Source organism: Falco punctatus, assembly GCF_963210335.1.
Source record: "Falco punctatus genome assembly, chromosome: Z".
In the NCBI taxonomy this organism is placed as follows: Eukaryota; Metazoa; Chordata; class Aves; order Falconiformes; family Falconidae; genus Falco; species Falco punctatus.
This window is the reverse complement of record NC_137586.1, coordinates 6,082,157-6,103,207: the sequence shown is the minus strand read 5'-3', so window position 1 is coordinate 6,103,207 and position 21,051 is coordinate 6,082,157. Positions and strand designations below refer to the sequence as shown.

At 38.9% G+C, this 21,051-nt stretch overlaps 1 protein-coding gene across 1 annotated transcript in view; it reads right to left on the bottom strand.

Moving 5' to 3' along the window:
- RIT2 (Ras like without CAAX 2) overlaps window positions 1-21,051 on the bottom strand; it is a 246,437-nt gene that overhangs the window by 132,725 nt on the left and 92,661 nt on the right. Inside the window, exon 3 of the mRNA XM_080370921.1 lies at window positions 10,919-10,992. Coding sequence (XP_080227047.1) covers window positions 10,919-10,992 — 74 coding nt within the window. The remainder of the gene's footprint in view (window positions 1-10,918; window positions 10,993-21,051) is intronic.

The window sequence follows — 21,051 nt, the reverse complement described above, 5'->3', positions numbered from 1 at the left end:
AATTTATTTACCTGGAAAGGGACACAGGCAGAAGGAGAATATTCATGACAGGTGATCTTTGGTGGAAGACACAGACATGATTTACACTTTTGTGATAATGGCAACATTACTTCTTAGCTGCTCACTTCCAGGGTTTTCTGGAGGTCAGTGTACAGTCTGGAAATGGAGGAGATAAGCTCACCACCTAGGTAGGCTGAATGACAGAGAGTAGCTCAAAACCTTGCCTATGGGCAAGAAGATGGTCCAAGCTGAGTGAGTCATCTGAATGGATCATTGGCAATTTGAGAAACACGACTAGACTCACACTGAACATGAAATGCAAGCAGAGTCTTACGTCTCTAATTTACACTAAATTTTGGCTGAAAACTTAAAAAAAAAAGGAAGTTTTCCCTTCCTACCCTTCCCCCACACTTACATTCCCCAGCATCAGCCTGCTCCCTCTAGAAACAAGTCTTCAACCCCAAACAGGAGCTGATATTACACCAGACCTCAGGTCAGGATTCCTTCTGAAGACTAATGTATTTGCAGAGAAAGAGATGGATTCCTTCACATCTGTTAATACATCTTTAAGCTCTGACTACTGGAGAGACTTAATGAACCTTTAAAGTCCTAAATAGAAAGAAAGGATTAATCAAAAATAAATCCTTTCATTTCTTAATCTCAGTTACTAGATCTAGTTAATTCATGAGGACATTAGTCTCATCTTCATTCAGATGAGTCTGAGACTGTATTAGTATGTCCAAATTCTCTCCCTTTTGGAAAATCACCAGTTTGTGAGGTTAGTTTGGTTATTGACTTCCTTAAATCATTGTGGGACACAATCTGTTTTCATCATTTGTGAATTCATGACATTTTCCACCTGTGGGCTTAAAGACTGATGTTCACCTTCTCTTTTCAGCTCTGCTACCTCTTCTCATCATATATGGTATTGCTCACAGTCACAGACTGTGCAGAATCAAGTCTTATGAAAGGCAGCTGTAGATGTTCCTTCACACCCTGAACGCTGCTGGATCACTGTCGCACTGCCCCATTCGCTAACTGCAGAACACTTTATATGCACTTGCTATTCTGTATTCACATACTGTTCTGCATCATGGCTGGCTTATGAAGTGAGATTGAACCACATCAGCCTGGTAGAAAAAAATAAGGAAAGACAAATAAATAAGGAAAAAAAGACAAGTGAGAACATCTTCCAATAAAATAACTCAGGAATTCCTAAAACAGAATCACATGGTGACTCTCCCCTCTCACTAAGGAACTACTAAATAACCTGCAGTAGCACTCAGACTCTCCCTCCAGGAGTAGCTTCTCTGCACTAATGTTCCCAATGTTCCCACTCCAATTGCCCTCCTGCCTTCAGGTGATAATATATTTGCCAGTTAGCTGCCACTGTGCTTTTGTTAACTTTATTAATCCTACTCTTCCAAAGATGGTTTGTCATAGGTAGTAATGAAAATACGCAGTCCATCACCTAGGAGATGATATCTACTTTTCATTCACCCCTAAATATGGATGAAATCACCGTATCAGTTCTCCACAATGCCAGTAAAAATGCCTCAGTGCAACAATCCCTAACTCAGAGAACTATCTTTTTCTTTCATATTAATGCTAATGGTTTCTCTCTTAAACACCTTAGTAATTTTCTCCTAAATGCAGGCACTGAAGCAATCTTCATTGTTAACTACCTCTAAAACCCCCAACTGCATTTGGTTTATCGCACACCATATAATACTTTTCCCCCCTCCTCATTGGTATGCAAGAAAGAATAAAGCCAATTTTCACCTTTTAGCACAAATGCATCATAAATGGTAAAGGGAAAGAATTAATAGCTCAGTAATTACATTTTAGTAAACAGCAGAGGGGGGAAAAAAGACAACAACCCACTAGTGAAGAGGTAATGACTGCAGCTGCAAGCAAGGGCTCACCAGGGATTTAAACAAGCTCTTGTCAGCTTACACGGGCACTGTAGACTTGCCATCTTCCCCAGTGAGGCTTGTGCAGCCTTGCAGAAGTGAAGCAAGAGGCTGTGGAGTCAGACACCTCATTGCTCTGATAAACGACTGCAAATGAGATTCTGGCTTGCATATATATTCTCTTGTGATGACTTCCATAACAAGTGTTCTTACCTTAAAATTCCACAACGCAGATATTTCTTTCCCCTCCCCTGTGCCCTACTCATCACCAGAGGTGTAATATAAGCTAAGAATATGAAAAGGGCTGGGGGGGGGTGGGGGTGGGGTGGGGTGTGTGAGAAGCAAAGTATCTGCTGAGTGGCTATTTTAGACTTTTGTAGCATTTAATCAATTGTGCACTCACTTCTGCCACTGAAATTTAGCTCACCGTTTGTCTAAGGGATGTGCTCCCTGCGGACTACACAAACCATCACTAATACAAATGCAAACCAGCTGTTACAGCTGTGCTTATTTTGTATTGCTTGCGATATTAAAACCTGGTAGGATTCTGTGGCACAGATGGGCTAGGTTGCCATGCCCCTGTGACTGGCAGCACGAAGGAGATCCCACTGTTCTTTTTTCTTCACATTTGCACAAATGTTTTCTGTTGCAAGACAGGTGGCTAAGGTAGCATTAAGGGCACAGTGATAAGCACTGGATTGGTATCTATGTATACAGTCCTGTATATATACATCTATATATACAGTCCTACAAGGCTGCTCTCAGTGACCTTCTGGGGGCTTGTGGGAGCACAGCCTTAGCTGAAACAGCAGGGATGTGTGATGCTGCCACTGTGAGCAGTTCACAGAATGTTTCTAAGGTAACTTTGTATGATGTGAACATCAGATGTTCAGTGGGACCAAATCTTTTCTAATAATTCAAATAAATGTCTAACTTTTTAAGGAGTTGAATATTGCTTCATACATTCAACATAGACTGAAGATTGCACCCAGAGCCATTTGCTACATTATCCAGCCTTTAAAGTAAATCACAAATAATTTAACTGAAGCTAATTCACTTCTGGTGGGGAGAATGACACCCATTTTCAGATCCATAGCCTCTGTGCCTGCCTACAAAACAGGAAAACAGTTATTATTTCATTAGAAAAAAAAAAACAAAACCAAACAACCCGACTTTAAGGACAAAGGGAGAGCTCCAAAACTGTAAGTTATGAAGTATCTAGCTTAGAGCAGTAGATCCTGAAAATGCTGAGTAGCTTCTGACATACCCCAAGACTGTCCAGCACAAGGACACAACTCATCTGCAATTCAGAAGTTCAGTGGAATCTGACTTCTTCAGCTTGCTTCATGGTGTGAAGTAAGGGAAGATCTGATTTCCTACACAGGTACAACTATGCAGCTACTTGCTAAGCTTTTGGGGGTTGTCTTTTTGAAAGAAAAGACTGCGCCCTGGCTTGGTTTGCTTCACATCATCCCGCTGCTCTGATAATGACATGGAACTCCCATGGCAACAATTCATTCTCCTCAGCCATTAGGACAAAATAAAAGCAGGCACAAAAATCTATGCAATCTATGCAAGATTTCTCCTGTGGAATTAAGAAAAAAACATATCTGAAATGCATTCAGTTTAAAAAAAGAAAACAGAAAATGTTCCATATTTTACCTAATTATTTTCTTCAATTTTTGCTTTGTTCTTAATTTCCTCCTTTTAATATCTGGATAGATGTAATAACATTCCTCAGATTACAAAGGAGAGGTGACAATAAATGGAGTTCAAAATTTACTGAGGTTTACTTTTTATGTTCTTTGTTGGTTTTGTAGGCTTTTGGAGTTTGCTTTTTTGTGGGGGTTGATGCCACTTCCAGGTTCTGGGGCAAAATTATTGTAACTTCAGCTACGAAAGATGTCTTTCATTTTTGTTTTTTTTCACCTCCTACTAGTGTGAAATGGAAATAACATCTTTAGAAAGCCTATTCCAGCCAAATATCTCATTCAGTTTTGCAGTTCAAAGGTTTGGGTAATTTAGATAAAACTCTGTAACTTTTTGCTCTCTTGTTTTTTTCTCTTGTTTGGTGTCTCTTGTCTGGAGACACCACCATTCAATGCATTGGTAGAGTATCCAGCAGCTACAGAATAGAATAAAAGAGAAATAAGTTTTGAAAATTATGGTTCTTTGGGACAACCCACTTTTCCTGAGAAGCATGAACACCCCACTCAGCAAAAGACCTTTGTCTTGGTCATTTGTTATTGTCAAGTCAAATGGCAGCAGGAGGTCGCTGTTACACGTGCTGTATTTCTCAGCATGCAAGCCAAGTTTTTAGTCCTGGAAATACCTTTCTGATACGAATTTTGTGACAATTGATACAGGTAGAAAACAATTTTCTGTCCACTGGAGTCCCAGCTCTGTGTACAGCTGCTTGGTAACAAGTATCTTTTGACAGATGAACCTCTGTAGAATGGAATTCCTAGTGAGATTATCTAGGACAGTTGCTTATATAGAGAGAGAAATCAGGACACACTTGGAGCATGTCTAATGTCTGCTGGAAGTAACTCCAGAGGGCTTCAGTGCCATCCAATAGTGGAAAGAAGTATACAATATAGTATATAATGTTAGAAGAAAAGACAAATTTATATAACCACAGTCTTGTGGAGGATCTGGACAAAGTTTAATCATATGGGATGTTTTTATATAGATGTTTTCCATACAATGTACATCAGAACACAAGCTCCCACCTCGCCAAAGAAATACTACAAGGAAAGACCTGGAAAGAAGAAAAAGGGGGGGTTCTACTTTAGTCAGAATATGTAATAAAGTCTCTTTTTTCCCCCCCTTTTAAAGGTTCTTATTTAAAAAGTCATAAATCATTAAGCAGTATCACTGTATATCTATTTTTGGAAGTTATTAGTTAAAGAAAGAAAAAGAGCAGCAGGAGAGAAAGCATTTCAAAAGAAAAAAAAATAATGGAGAAAGAACAGCCAACACTGGAAAATATTCCTTCACCTGTAATATGGAACCACTCACACTGACTTTACTGACGCAGAACGGTGGCGAGGGGCAGGAGATCAGCATTGCTAGACTCAACAAACCCTTATGTTCACCCTAAATGCCTGCTCCCTGCAACAGCTTATTGCACCGGTTCATCAGAATGCAGACCTAGAAATACAAACTGATTCATCCTTTATTGCCCCATGATCCACTCATTGGCAAGGACCAGAAAGGAATTTAGGAATCTCAGTTGCCAGTTGCCTGGTCTTGTTAAAATAATATATCTTTTTTTGACAGCATAAGCTTAGACCTTTTCCCACTGAAGCCAAAGAATATTTTGCCCATAATTTGAAAGAAATTGGAGTCAGGTCTGCAATCTCATCTATGATTTACTGGAACTGTTTTTTTCATTAATATGTGCCAGATAATTTTTTCTTCAAAATTTGTCTATTCCCAAATAAAATGACTTGGTCATGGCAGAGATGTTACTTCTGCCTAGAAAGTACCAAACAGCTTGCCTTGAGAATCAACCAAATTTTCAGTGCTATGGTTTGACTTTCTAAGTATGTCATCATCAGCCTGTGAAACAAGAACACATAAAGAAAATAAAATTAATGTTCTTCACCTAATACAGTGTTAATGGTTGCTACTTAGTTCACTACCACTATGCTTTAAAAATAAAATGGCTTTCATTTACTCACTACAACACCTAGCAGAAAGTGCACTAAAATTATTTTCCCCTTAAAAGTGCTGTAAAGGGCCCTTAAAATATAATTACCACCGAAAAGGCATTTTACATTTCCTTAGATAAGCTGCACTAGTGTAGTCTGAGATTTGACTTCCATTGATTCAGGATTAGAGCGGCATGTTTAGATAATAAGCAGAAGGATCTCAGGTAACAGCCTGAGTGAGTCATCGGACTATAGTGTTGAGGCTGAGCAAGAGTGTTTATCTGAAGGGCTCTTGGGACTAATATGGTCCCTCTTCAAAGCTTGAAGCAGGGGGCGAAAATCATAGTCCTGGAGGCTGGCAGGATAAACATGTCCTGTGATTTGCTAGCAATTTGAGAGATGGATTTCACTACAGAGCGCACTGTTGTTGTCAGGTTGAAAAGTGTCTGCCTGGAAATGAATTCATGTGCACACCACTCCAGACAAAGGAAAATCTCCCTGAAATGGCATGCCATCACATTTTAAGACCAATTTTTCAAGACTCTGGCTCACACCTGGGAAATATACTGGTGCACTAAGTTTATCATAAAAAGCTCATGTTTTAACAAGCAAAAATTTGTGCAATAATCTTGAAATGTACTGTCTCACTGACAGGTACAGAAATCCATTTTCCTGCATACTTGCCTACTTCATGTCTGAGAACAATTTTGCCTTTTCTACATCGGGTCATCTCAGATTGTTTTTCGGTGAAGGGAACACTGATGCTCTTTTAAAGTTTGGTAAAAGGTCTAAACAGGGGGGTTGGGTAACGTGTCGTCAGGAGGAAAGATGTGTAAGACTGAAAGCACCTGTGTCAGCCAACAGTTTATAAATACAGCAGGAGAGGGAACTGCTGGGTCTGCTCCACGAGGAGGGATTTAAACTGGGCTCCAGAAGCGGCAACATATTTTTAAGTGAGACGAGAGAGGGGGAAAGCTTAAATGAGTGAACAGAAGGTTTCTGTAACTCTGTGTGGAGGCTTTTTGTGCATGGCTAGCAGCCGGGGGTTGTCACTTTCTGAGAATAATTGTGAAGGGAACTGAATGCAGCCTTGAGGTCTGAGTGTCATTTCATGTACACCACAACTTTCCTGGAAAGCAAAGAGTTTACACTAGTTTAAATCAACTATAGGTAAAAGCAGATAAGGTTTATGACACATTGGATAAGAAAAGGATAATCCTATATATACTTCCCCCTGCCACAACACCTCTCCCAACCTTAAGGGAGAGAGAGAGGCTCATGGGTGAATTTCAAGGGAAAGTTACTCAAAAAATGTCCCATCAACATGGTTGAACAAGGAAGCTCAAGCTTTACAGATAATATTTTCACATGAAGGTTTTATTCTTTATTCCACATGCTAAATCGTAGCTAGCCTAGAGGGTTAAAAACTAACTACACAAAATTCCTCCTGAATCTCAATCTTACATTGTCTCTCTGTTTCTGTCTGCTTTTTGGTTTTGCTTTAATTGAAATGTAGACACAAAAAGAAAATTTTAGGTTTAAGAAGAGAACTTCTGGTTAAGCAAAAGCCAAAGACATCATTGATAGTGTCTTCTATTAGCAAATGTGAGGCTAAGGATAAACATCTTTTAGATTCAGTTGTGTTGTTGAAAAAGAAAACAAAATTCATTTTTTGTTCATTTCCTTCTTGCTACACGTCATGTTTTCAAGCCCTATGGTACAAACTGTTTATGACAATTGGGCTACAAGCAGCTCCATTACCAATACCTACTCTTGAAAATCTCCAAGGTAAATGTAACCTTATTCTGTCTGAAGTTGATCATGGTGAGCAGAGACAGGCTACCCTGCTGGCAGGGGTAGCAGGTGGTGAAAAGCAGGGGTAGTGAGTTCAGTGAAGTGTAACTACTTACATTAGCCCTACATACATTAAGAACGTGCCTCCTGTTGCATCTGCAGTGGAAAAACAATATTGGAGGAGCACTAGAGGACAGATGATGATGTAGAAAATATCTATCCAGAGTCCATGGAACATCAGGCTGCTTTCTGAGAGGAGCGATCTGTTGTATTTAATAGTGTCTATGTATGCATATGAGAAGAGGAAGATCAATAACTACATAAGAAACACCAAGGGTTTATTCATGTTTCTGTTTTCCACTTTGAATGTTTTTTAACTTCAGAAAGTTGAGAATCAGAAATGTATTTCTGAAGCTCCATTTAGTTTTTGGTGCTCCAAACTGTATCTATTAGTTAAAACAGCAAAGATTTTTACCCAGTTTCATGTGTGAAATCAGATGTGGATTTTTAACCCTGGAATTGACAATGAAAAAAATAGATTAATTACTAGCAAATCACAATATGTAGTCAGTGTTGAAGTGTTCAATTAGTGCATAGGTACAGCAAGGAAAGAAGCATATTTGGTGGCACATATTCTCAAGAACAGCAACAAAATACATTAACTTCGGTCAGTTTTTCTACTGACTTCCTGTGTTTCCCAAACAGGGAAGAATTACAATTTTAGCTCCTGGAACTTCTGAAGTGATTAAAGTCATTATTCAAAGTTGACTTTGAAGTATTTATGACTGCAAGGACTTCCACTACATGATTTAGAAGCTGTAACACCATCTCTGCTTTAACATGAAACCTGGCAAGGTACCATCAGAGTGCACCATCACGAGCGTAACTGGGCACTTTCAGTATTCACCCTGAGTCATCAAAGCTCCAGCAAGATTTCAGTTTGAACTTCAGTGAAAGCACCATCAAACCTTCTGTGAGGAAAGAGGCTATTTTAGCTTTTGACTTCAATGGGAGTTGCATTAAGTATTGATTTATTTGGGAGCTGTGTAGGTAAGAGAGGCAGCAAATTCAAAGACATCTGCAAAGACAATCAGCTAAATCCAGGATGCTTAGAATGGACTTATGAAAAATAGGGATGTAGGGATGTGGGAAGAGCTTCCTAGCACAGATACATGGAGACATATTTCAGTGATGAGAGTCTGCACTGGAAAAACAGGGAAATTTAAAGCAGAGATTTTCTCATATCAACTCAAACTCGACCTTGAGGTGGAATAGCTACACCCAGGCTGTCTGGTGTCCTAGGCTGATGGTCTGCAGTGTGGTGCTGCTGCCACCGGTCTCTGCCTGCTCCAAAATCTCTGGTCATTACATGCCATATTATGGATGTTTTGGTCCCTTCCTGAAATAAAACTTTATAGTCTCCAACCTTTCTCTACTATTGAAATTAAAAAAAAAAAAAAAAAAAAAAAAAGTAAAAATTGTACAGTTTTGTGGAGAATTTTTCCTAAAAAGTGAACATAAGTGACAAAAGATGAGCTTTGTTTAAATTGGAAAACATAATATTTTCAGCTACTTAAAAGTTCAATGCATAGGAATATTTTTATCTTTTTTTCCTGAATCTAAAACAACCTTTCAAAAGGATTGAAATTGCCACTTTTTTTTTTAATTAAAAAAAATAATTTTAAACATTAAAAAAATACCTTTTCTAATTAAGAAAAAATTCAAAATAGAGGTTTTAATTTTGGTGGGTGCGAGGAGAAAAATATTATCAATATCTGAGTATTTTTTTTCTCAACACAACAAACATTTATTTTTCTAGTAACAAAAACAAATGAGAAAAAAAAATCAAAGTAAAAGAAATTATTCCTCTTGTTTTTACAGCGTATTACAAGAAATCCTGTACAGCATTTTGCTCCTCTTTCCACTAGTAAAAAGCTGCACACATAAACTCAGAATCACCATTTCTCTTCAGCTCTGGGAAAGAAAGTATTTCACTTTTTAGCATTTTAACTCTACAAAACAAGACTAAAGTGAATTTAGGAGTAGAATGAAGTAGATGTAGACAGTGAACTATATGAAAGGATAATATAATAGTGAACAATAATATGAAAGGCGGTCCTTAACCCATAAAGCCTTACAAGGCTAAGCAAACAGCTAGAGGTGTAATTCCCTTGGTGATTTTGCACTAATGACCACATAGGGCTGAAGTTACTTGCCTCAGTGGGCAAAGGTGATGTTTCTTCCCCTTCTCAAACACAAGCACAGATATTTTCAGACATTACCAAATAGCAGCTATGATGTTCCTTCTTTCCCCCAGCCAAATCACTGCTGAAGCTATGTGAGGACTATTATGCACTGAACTCCTTTATGTTATTCTTCTGTTATAATAAAAAATTTTAGGTCACTTAAATTCACCACTTTGGATACGTGTCTTGAAATTCAGCTTAAATTTTCTGGGGAATCAAACACTTTTATAGGAGACGCAGCAGCAAGGCACTGGTTAACTGCTGAGACTGTGTAATTTTGGGTCAAGGAAGAATAATTCAGAGCACCCTTTGATTCCTGAAACTAGGTTGGGTTCACTTTGAAATCGGCCTATATTTCGTTCACATGTAAAACTCAGGCCACAATCCCCCTGAACTATGTTCTGCTTTCTGTACCTTGATGCCATTCTAATTCCTGGCAGCAGACTGTATTTCCCACCATTTGCAGTGCCCAGCAAAGGTGTGTTCAGACCTTTCAGAAGTTGAGATCAAGGTTTCCATGCCTATACTTCCTGAATCTTGTTTGTTGGAAGGATCTTCTGTCCTTGATGATTAACTCATTCCCGTACAAAGTGCACACACCCTATGGAAACTCACGAAACTATCAAAACCTTCAAACAGAACCTGACACGTACCTCAGGAAAAGATCAACCAGCTGCAATGCTTTCATTAAACAACAAAAATGTTCAGAGATGGAAAGGGGATGAACTGAGTCAAGTAGAAGAAATTCTTGCATTTAACTCCTTCCTTTGCCTTACTGTATGTAAAACAATTCTCTGACTGATGCTCACACATGCATATACATGTCAGACATACACTGTGTGCTACTTTTGACATGAAGATATGTTCCTTACGGCTGAGCAGTTGATGTTTAAATATAACATAGTAAGGAGAAGACTGGTAATAAAACACTTGATCTACAAGTAGACCAGAAGATACCTGCAATATATAGAAAAACAGGAATGATAAACACATAAACCAAACCAACAACTGCATGTATTCATTCCACTATTGTGATAGATGTTTTTACACACAAGAGAAAAAGAACCAAACAGCTTTTTATCTTCTACTTGATTAAATTTGTCTGTCTCTTCTGGTCTGATTTTGAAGTTATAATATACTGCTGAAGCATTTCTTTAAACTTCTTTGTTAATTCATCAATGTTATTCTGCTACTGCTCCCTTTATGTTTGAATAGGGAAGCTTGCTTCTAGCCCTGTGATCCGTATATCTCAGGTTAAAATCTTTAAGTTTATGTCTGATTGACTGATTCATATCGGCAAACTACTCACCTGTCCAGCAGTGTCTAGAATGTCCAAATAAGCTGGCTCGTCATCAATTCGGACTTGAGTTTTATAGGCATCCTCTGAAAAACACAGTGCAGTAAGGGCTAAGCATTGGTTTGGCTCAAAGAACAGAAAATGAAAAATAACTTTGCTAGTTTGGAGTAGACTTTTCAAAAGCTCTCCAGTCTGATCTAACTTTGTTTTCTTTCAAGCAAAAAGACACTTTCTGAAATCCTACCAACACTGCAACGTATTAGCAAAAGAGAGTGATCCAGTCTTTTCTATGACACTACTTCAAAATATTAAAGAAGTAAATTTGCCTCCCTTGGAAAGGGTAGCACAGACCGTAGGTAGTGTTTAAGTCACAGATGTTCAGAGGTGGTGTGCTGGTGCTATGCAGTGCAATGACACTTTCACAGAGCTTTTCCAGCAAATAGTTTCAAACCAAACATCATCTAAATTACTGGGATACTCTCCTGTGGCTAAAAGGGGCTTCTGACTCAGATATGTCAGAACAATTTACTAGACCTCTGTGTATCTCTGCAGATAATGTAAACAGATTTTTTAAAAATAAATTCTGTAATCAATGTCTTCACACTCATCATGGCTGGAGGGGGAGAGGAGGAAAAAACTGTGCCCGGTGGAGAGTTCCCTTAGCTCATGATTTTCTCAACCTATATTTAGAAGGAGAAAAACAAAAAAAGGTGAACTGTTTGCATAAATTGCTTTCCTCACATTTCAGTTTAATTCCTCTCTCAACATTTATACTTTCTTCCTAAGATTAAACAGAGCTTAGATACCAGGCCATGTTTATACTTGAAGTAGTCTTGGAAATTATCCGTGTTGTTTAATTAAATAATAATGCATAGCACCCTGAGTGGGTTTGGTGGCTGATATTATTCTTTGACTGTGCACTGAGGTGTGAAGACAAGACAAGTGCATTTAATGCATCTGAGAAGTTTCATTAATCATTATGAACATATGGGTGGCCCTGTGCAAAGATTCAATCCTGCAAGCCTGGCTGCCAGAGACCCTCAGGACTAGGCTCGCAATAACTATTGAGATAATATTGGGATTATAGTATTCTCAGGACATTCCAATTTGTCACACACACACACACACATATATAGATTGCATCACATGACACTTTATGAAAGTATGTAAAAACCTGCTTCCTACCTCCACAAAGGAACAACTAAAGCATTCAGATATGAAGGATTCAGGATGGCCTAAACTCAGCCCACTCCTGCACAAGTGACAAGCTGTCTATAATGTCACGTCCAGTAGTTTCAATAATTGTCTTGCTTCTTATAGAATCATAGATAATTTTAGGTTGGAAAAGGCCTTTAAGATCATCAAGTCCAATTGTTAACCCAGCGCTGCCAAGCCCACCACTAAACCATGTCCCTAAGCAACACATCCACACTCCTTCTAAATACCTCCGAGGATGGTGACTCCACCACATCCATGGGCAGCATGTTCCAGTGCCTGACAGCCCTTTATGTGAAGACTTTTTTCCTAAAAAACAATCTAAACTTCCCCTGGCACAACCTGGGACTGTTTTTAATTATCCTGTCGGTTGTTATCTGGGAGAAGAGACCTAACCTTCCTGCCTACAACCTCAATTCAGGTATTTGTAGACAGCGAGGTCTCCCCTCAGCCCCCCCTCTCCAGGCTGACCCCCCAGCTCCCCCAGCCGCTCCCCACAGCACTTGTGCCCCAGCCCCTTCCCCAGCCCCCTGCCCGGCTCTGGACACGCTCCAGCCCCTCAGGCTCTGTCTGGGAGCGAGGGGCCCAGAGCCCACCGTGCCATTCCAGGGGCGGCCTCCCCAGTGCTGAGGGCAGGGGGACGGGCACTGCCCTGCTCCCGCTGGCCACAGCACTGCTGGCACCAGCCAGGATGCTGCTGGCCTCCTGGGCCACCTGGGCACACGGGGGGCTCATGCCCAGCCGGCTGCCGACCAGCCCCCCCAGGCCCTTTCCCCCCAGGCCGTTCCCAGCCCCCTGCCCCAGCCCGCAGCGCTGCGGGGGGCTGGTGGGACCCACGGGCAGGGCCCGGCACTGAGCCTGGTTGAACCTCACACAACTGGCCTGGGCCCATCGCTCCAGCCTGCCCAGACCCCCCTGCAGAGCCTCCTGCCCTCCAGCAGACCCTGCTTGATGTTGTCTACAAACTGACCGAGGGTGCGCTTGATCCCCTCATTCTGATCATCAACAAAGACATTAAACAGCACTGGCCCCCACACCGAGCCCTGGGGATCACCACCTGTGACCAGCCACCAGCTGGATGTGACTCCTTTCCCCATCAATCTTTGGGCTCGACCATCCAGCCAGGGTTTTACCCAGCAAAGAGTACATCTGTTGAAGCCATATGCAGCCAGTTTCTCCAGGAGATGCTGTGGTAGATGGTGTCAAAGGCCTAAGAGAATAAAGTCTAGGTTGACAAGATCCAGTCTTTCCCTCGTCCACTAGATGGGTCACCTTGCTGTAGAAGGAGGTCAGGTTCATCAAGCAGGACCTGCCTTTCATAAACCCGTGCTGGCTGGGCCTGATCCTCCAGTTGTCCTGCACATGCCTTAGCTCAGCAAATTACTAAGGCACATACCTTGCTTCAAACAAATACCTAATCTCATTGATAATAGGATGACCCAGAGACTTAATTAATTGTATGATAAATTGCCTTGCTGAGAAAGCCAGAGCTCTCCAAACAATGTGAATTTCAGCCAATAGACCTCTTCCTAGAGATTGCTGAACAAGAAACTCAATGCCAAAGAGGGACTTTATGGAGTGAATTAGGCTAGTTACGATATAAGTAATCTATTATGACATTACAATACATGCAGTAGATTTTTTCTTTTTATTTTTTTATCTTTTTCCCTAACTAAAAATGAAAAGATAAATATAAAAATATGTAAATTAAATTATGGTATTTCCTTCATATTAATTCTATTAATACTATAAGGTATTATTAATATATATCCATGCAGGTGGGTGCCCATTTGCATTACATTCATGCATACATAATTAACATATGATTTGCATAAATTTAGCTTGTATTCTTGGCTTTGCAGCTGGGTACTTTAAAGCTGATATGCTGTGGTCCTGTCTGTCTACTTGGTCTAAGTTTTAATGCAGTAGCTTTAAAACAGTGCAATGCAGAAAGACATTTGTATATCTAAATGGTACTTGGGATAAAAATGAAGCTAGAACCTAAATAAATCATTCTTATTTGTTAAGGAAATGAATTGGGTTAGTTATATCTAAAAGACCCACTGACCTCTGGGTGTAAGTCATAGCTTTCAGTAAGTAATTGTAAGATATCTACATCTAATACCCTCCTGAGCAGCTCCAGGTTTACCCTGATACCACAACACTGTAATCAGTAAAGTTTCAACTTAAAGCTGGAGCAGAGCAAGGCTGTTTGTAACCCTTTTAATTTGCAAAGATAACACAGAATGTACAAACCCATGTTATTTTGTTTTGTTCTCTCAAACTACTGACCTTAAAACACTTCCACAAAGATGTGCCAGAATCACTGTTCCATTTTCATTATTAATATATGCTAACATCTTCTGTTAGCAGTAGTGAAAAATATACTGTTTAGCATTTGCCAAACACATGAATATGAATGGTTTTCTAGGCAACTGATTTCAGAAGATGCTTTTCACTTGTAGTATTTGCCTTTTTCCCAAGAAATGTAGGGATGAAACAAGGAGATATGACTTGCCTTTGCAATATTCCTTCTCTGCATATGTGCAAAAAGCAGGATAGTATACATATTAGAAAAGCTTAACAATATCTTCAATTGGGGTGTGAAAAGCAGGGATATCCTCAACCTGTATTTGAATGGAAAATATATGGGAGATTTAAGGACCACTTTCCTCATGGTGCTCATTTAAAAGGAAGTCCTAAAGCCCACATTTATCAAGGGAATTGATATCTTGAGCCAACATGCTCATACCAGAGACCAGACCATAACACCCATTTATGACCTATTAGCTTTTAATGCTCAAACACAACTAAGTCTTTTGAGAGGCACTATTTTTCCATTTACCATGTGTATTGACTCATCTCCTGGGCTACTAGGATAATGAATTTTTCCAGCAAGGGAGGTAGAAGGAAGACACATAAATGGAAAACCAGGTCTCCCACCTCATGTCATATGGACCCAGAAGACAAGCGAGAAGTGGAAGAGCTGTGCCATTTAGTTCTGGTCTACAGACAACATTTTTAAACTGGGACCTTTAGTAGGGGCTGTAGCAATAGAGCAAAGGGTGATGTTTTTAAACTAAAGGTGGGTAGATTTAGAATAGATATAAGGAAGAAATTCTTCCCTGTGAGGGTGGTGAGACACTAGCACAGGCTGTCCAGAGCAGCTGTGCGTGCCCCATCCCTGGCAGTGCGCATGGCCAGGTTGAGTAGGGCTTAGAGCAACCTGATAGAGTGGAAGGTGTCTCTGACCATCATGGCAGGGGGTTGGAACTAGATGGTCTTTGAAGGTCCCTTCCAACCAAAACCATTCTGTGATTCTATGCTTCTACTATTTCCTCTAGGGAAGTAATGGAAATACATGTGAGGGAGGGATTACATGGACAAACATCTTTATTGTACTCAGTTGGACAACGGAGTGGAAGCATTAAATGGAAAAAAAAAAGCCTCCTAGAGACCAAGAGCTGGGTATGTCTCTATGCCAGGCCCAGTTAATTATTTTATTTTTTAAAAAATATTTTATTAGCAGCTATAATGCTAAGCAGAAACCTGGTGTCTTCACATACTCCCTACAGAATTTCAGAAAGGACTACAATGTGGCTAGCCTTTTTAGTCCAGACATAGTACACATGATGGCCGCATTAAGGAAACAGAAACTTGAGATCTGAGACAAACACAGTTTTACATGTGGGCTGAGAACAGAAGGAAAGATGTTCCACTGAAATAGCATCCGAGCGTATATAAAACACAGCAGAAAAGTCTTCATCATTTGCACTAGCAAACTCACTGTCTAATTGCCCCTCCTTAAAAATTATTCACATTATTACAAATGCTGTTGGGTATATTTACACTAGTCACAGTGTTTGAGTACATTACGTTTTCTTTCACCTAATTAATTTGTAATAGTAACATAATGTTCCCTTTAAACTTAATTGGGAGCTGCTAAGCCATGTGTATCTGGACTTTACATCCTGCGGTTCTAAGGACTGAAATTTATTAAAAGGCCAAACTCCAGCTGCCATTTCAGTAAAGCATTAAGGTAACATACAAAAAAAAGACAAGAATAATAATCAGACATCAGACAATAAATCAGACAATAACTATATTTCTTTTATTAAGTTCAGTATTACTCCTTTTCTGGGGCTAACTGTAAGGCCCTAGCTTTTCGTTTAGGTAAAATGTATCAGAAAGATTCAATATAATAACAACCAAAAGAAAGAAGTGGAATGATTTTATTGACATTGCCATAAGATATAACCATGGTTAAAACATAAAGTTCAAGAATGAACATTTTATAGGGTACCGAAGAGAAAACTGAAATAAAAACTCCTGCATCCTTATAATCTGTATAATATGTGAATGCATAAATATATGAGATGGATACTTAAAATATCTGGTAAAACATTTTTTTTTTTTTACATGATCATTTACTTTTTCATAGAGAATATGGACTGAGGAATTTTATATCTTAGAAACATCAAAAATAAAAATTAAAAGAAATACAAATTTCAGCTTAAAAAAATTATACTGCTTGCCTTGAATTGTTACTGACCATTTACTTTTTTCCAGGATGGGAAAAAAAAAACAAATCCCAGACTTCCGAATGTTTTCTGAATGACACCTTTTCTTTTTTATTATTAATTCTTTCCTCCTTTACTGAATATCTTATTGATATCAAAAAAGAATGTTTTTTTCAAAAGGCATTTTTAAACTGGTTTTTTTCTTAATTGATTGTCCTTTATAGTACTTCGTAAGAAAAGAAAAAAATTCTTCCTTAAGCCTTTTTTTATCTGGCTCTCTTTTTGTAAAATGACTAAATCCTTGGTTTTCAGCTTTCCTTTTTTTATAGGACAGCATTCTGGAGACAGAAGTACAATAATTAATGCAAGATTGTGTTGCAATCAGTTATCTTAGTGCTGGAGAAGCTAGATTCATAAAATATATATCAAAGCACTTTTTCAGCTATGAGCAGGTAACTGCTTCATGACAAATAGATTTGGATGGTGTACGATTTAAAGGGGAGTTGGAATGGGCTTTTCATCTGCATTACAGACATGTTCCAGTACCTGAAATATAGGTCAGCTGCCTCTTTCTTCCATTTCTTAATTCTGCTCTATATTCCTTCTAAATAAATACTCTCTTCTCTGTCTTAGACACTATCAATTGCAGATAAACCCAATCAGATTCTCACATATGTAGATGAGCCAAAAGATATTTGATTTGGCTAAGGAGGTGCCAAACTAGTGAAAGGAAGTCCAAGCTCTGTCAGCCACACCTGGAGTTCTGCCTTGTTATTCTCTCTGTGTGCCAGAGAAAGCAGGAGACCCAGCTCTTGATGTGCTTAGATTATTTGCTACATACGCATTTTAATCCAGAGATGCTCCTGAATGTAGGGTTATCATGAGCCTTTGTCTCGATGTGTGCTGTTTCTATTTATAACAGAGAATTTTTAAATAAAAAGAGAGTGGATGAACAGCAACTTAAACCACTGTACCAACTACTACACGTAAACTCTGTCTATGTGAGATAAAAATATGCATGCCATAGGAATTGCCCATCAAAATACATTGGTCTAACAATTTCCCTTAGCATATTATTATTTTCCTGGAGTATGAGTGCGTTATAATTTGGGTGAGCATTGCTATCAGCGTTTTGCAGACAAGGACACCAAGTCACAGAGGTTGCCTTCCTATGAGCTATGCACACATGATAAGCAACGAATGGCTTATAATAGTAGAACTGACAGCTTTGATTGCCTGGTATTCTGTAAATCCATAGGTAGCTGTACTCTGAAAATAAGGCAAGTAGGGAAATTAGTACTAGACTAGTAGCTAGGATACTTAAATATCCCATTTCCAGTTCTGTCTAGTTTTACGTAATTCTACATTATACCAGCAATTAAAGAGACTTCAGATTATTCTTTCCAGTGCTGCTGCTTTTTATTTCTCAGCGTTGAGCTGTGTTTGCCATTATGCTGTCATTTGTTTAGCTTGGTAAGGTCTTTGTCAGGTCTTTCAGGCTTTGCTCAGTTTTACGTTAACAGCAGAAGTTGCCTGCTCCCACATATACAAGTGATGGTAACAGACATCATCATTCCAGGTAGAAGAATCCTGATAATGCTTTTCAGGACAGAGCACAAATGACTGCTGCCTTGCCAAATGCACGGACAGAAACCCTTCCTTCAGTAACCACATGCTTTGAACATCTCTGCTGTTTCTATGAAAGAGAAGTAGCTAAGTAATGCAGCATTTATTACAGATGGTACCTGTCTGCTAGCTTTACTCCTATAGAAAGACTGTAGCTAAGGCCTTGAGAAAATTAAAATAATCTAAGAAAAAAACAAAGCATTAGTCATGTTAAGTGTGTATCATAAAAGGAATGCATATATTTATTCATTATACTTTCAGCTGCATGATGAGAAACACAGCCCTTCCTATCTTTCAGTTTTTGCTTTAGCATTCAAATTACCATAAACATATTTTCAGACAAAATATTAAACCAAGGTCTCAGCTACATATGTCTTCTGAAAAGATTCTGTAACATTGTTTCCAAACAGCCCTGATAAATTCAAATGTATATTACTGTTGTACATTCCAATTCTTCTTATTAATTTCAGGTGAAGATGCAATTCTTCGTTTCTTTTATTTAGCTTTTCTTCAGTATTATGACATGCTCTTAACTGGTGCATTCCGTCTTGGAGGTTCCTGTATCTTCAATGACACATAAATCTTTCATTGTTCATGAGATAATTCACAATTTCAAGAACTAACAATGCAAACAGAAATGCAACAAAGTACTTCTCTTTTCTAAGTCTGAAAATAAAAGAGCAGAACAACTAAAATAACTTTTAGTTGATTTTGTCCTCCTGAAACAAACACTGGTAATATCTTCAGTAGAAAGCAGAAGCATAGCTAGACTATGCCTGGATCCTCAAATAAACTTCTGCACTTAATCCTGCTACCATCAAGGAAAACCGGTATCTAAATACCTGGAGGTGACAGGGCCGATATTACCAGTTGAGCATCCAGAATCGCTGCAACAGAATAAATATTTGAGTTTAAGTCCAGTAAGTCCCTTGAAGGCTGACTATTTGTTATTAGTTCTTTTTAACTGAGCCACCTTCATTGCAATATGCTTGTCTCCCTCCTCTGACTTAGGCTGTGACTGTCATCGCCTGCACTCTGTCTGCATCTGGTTACAATAATAAAGTTAAAAGCTTCCTCAGCCTAATGAGAATTCTGTTTGGTTCTCACCTCACCGCAGTCCTCCTCTTCTAACACCATTATGTATCTGTCTTAAAACAGCTGCTCTCAAATTAAGTTTCCCCTTCTTGTTGGGCTGCCTAATGTTTCAGATCTGTGCTCTGCAGGGCAAGACTGATAACACAAAGCTGCTGAAGGAGCCTGATTGATTTTCAGCTTTGGGTACTTACGTGGCAGCTTTCTTGGTGACCTGAAATGCACCCAGTGCCTTCCAAACTTGGAAATGGCTTATCCATTGCATTTCCGTTGTCTTCTTTATTATTTTTTTTTCTTTTCTTTTCTTTTTCCCCCTCTAGTTGTACCTACAGATATGTAGAAGCACCTCTTTTTCAATGTCAGCTTGCAGTTCCGTTATTGTGGTACCCTTTCATTCTCGCTGAAAAGCAGTGGAAGCAAGAGCAACTTAATCTCAGTTCAGTGGTAAGCACACAAAAACGAAGCATCACCTGTGCTTTACAAGGTTGTGTGTGAACAGAAATCTGAATGAATTGAACTTTTGGGTCTGTTAAATCTGGTTTGTCTTCTCCCTTTGGGCCCTTATTATCATGATGTTTACTAACAAGACAGTTGGAAAAGGAGGCAATGGCCTGGGTGGCTTTCAAGAACCAGAATTAGAGTAATTTTGTTGCGCAAAGTATTTCAGGGAAGAGGTTTTCATCTACATGTACTTGTCAAGAAAGAGGCAAAGCACAACATACAACAGAAAATCAAGGTAAGATACCAATTTCAGGCAAAGAAGGTCAAGCGTGTAAGACCTAAGTGGCCAGCAATGCAAACTCATTGCATACATACATATAAAGTGTCAGGTGTGTGTCAGGGCTTGAAGCTTTTATATGGTGCAAATAAATTGTAACAGTATATGTGAACGTAATGCCCTCAGCCTGTATTCATAGTAGCAAATGCTCCACAGATATCAACCAAAGCCACCCACTATTCACAACATTACTGATTACAGGAACCACCTCTCCACTGCTACTTGCCCCCCTACAGTGAACACTTTCTCACTGTTGACTTGGATGCCTCAGTTCTTTTACTTGGTTCCCAATTCAGTATTGTGATGCAATAAGCCAAGAGATCTTTCTAAACTGAGTACTGATATTTATCCATTCCCATGAGGTACTTCATTGTAGGGAGATTAGCCATATACAGATATATATCTATCTGTGTGGGGGTTTATGTGTTTGTGCATGTACCTGTGTATAAAAACACAAAGAGGCTTATAAGGCTGAGAGTATCTGAAAGTGCAAGAAGAAAGCATTGTAAATTAATCCCTATATGGAATACCTGCAATGTCTCAAACTACTTACCTAGTCCTGAAAATAAACAAGTCCAGGAGCAAATTGAAAATTAAACACAAAAAATCCACTACAAATCTCTTCTGTTATAGAAATGTAGGCTTTTTTTTTTATATATACTACTACAGTATATATTAATTTTTTTGCTATTTGCAACTTTTTCCTAGTTGCAAATATGCATTTTCCCCCTTAAAAATGTCATTATTAATAAAAGAAAAATGCATGTTCACAAGAGCCCATGAAAACAGAATCCATAGGAGTTCTAATCAAGTTTTAACTACAATTCATATAAAAAAAATGAATTCCTTCCTTCTTATAGACTTACGGATTGAGAAGCTGATTGCATTCTTATATAACAACATATAGTGAAATG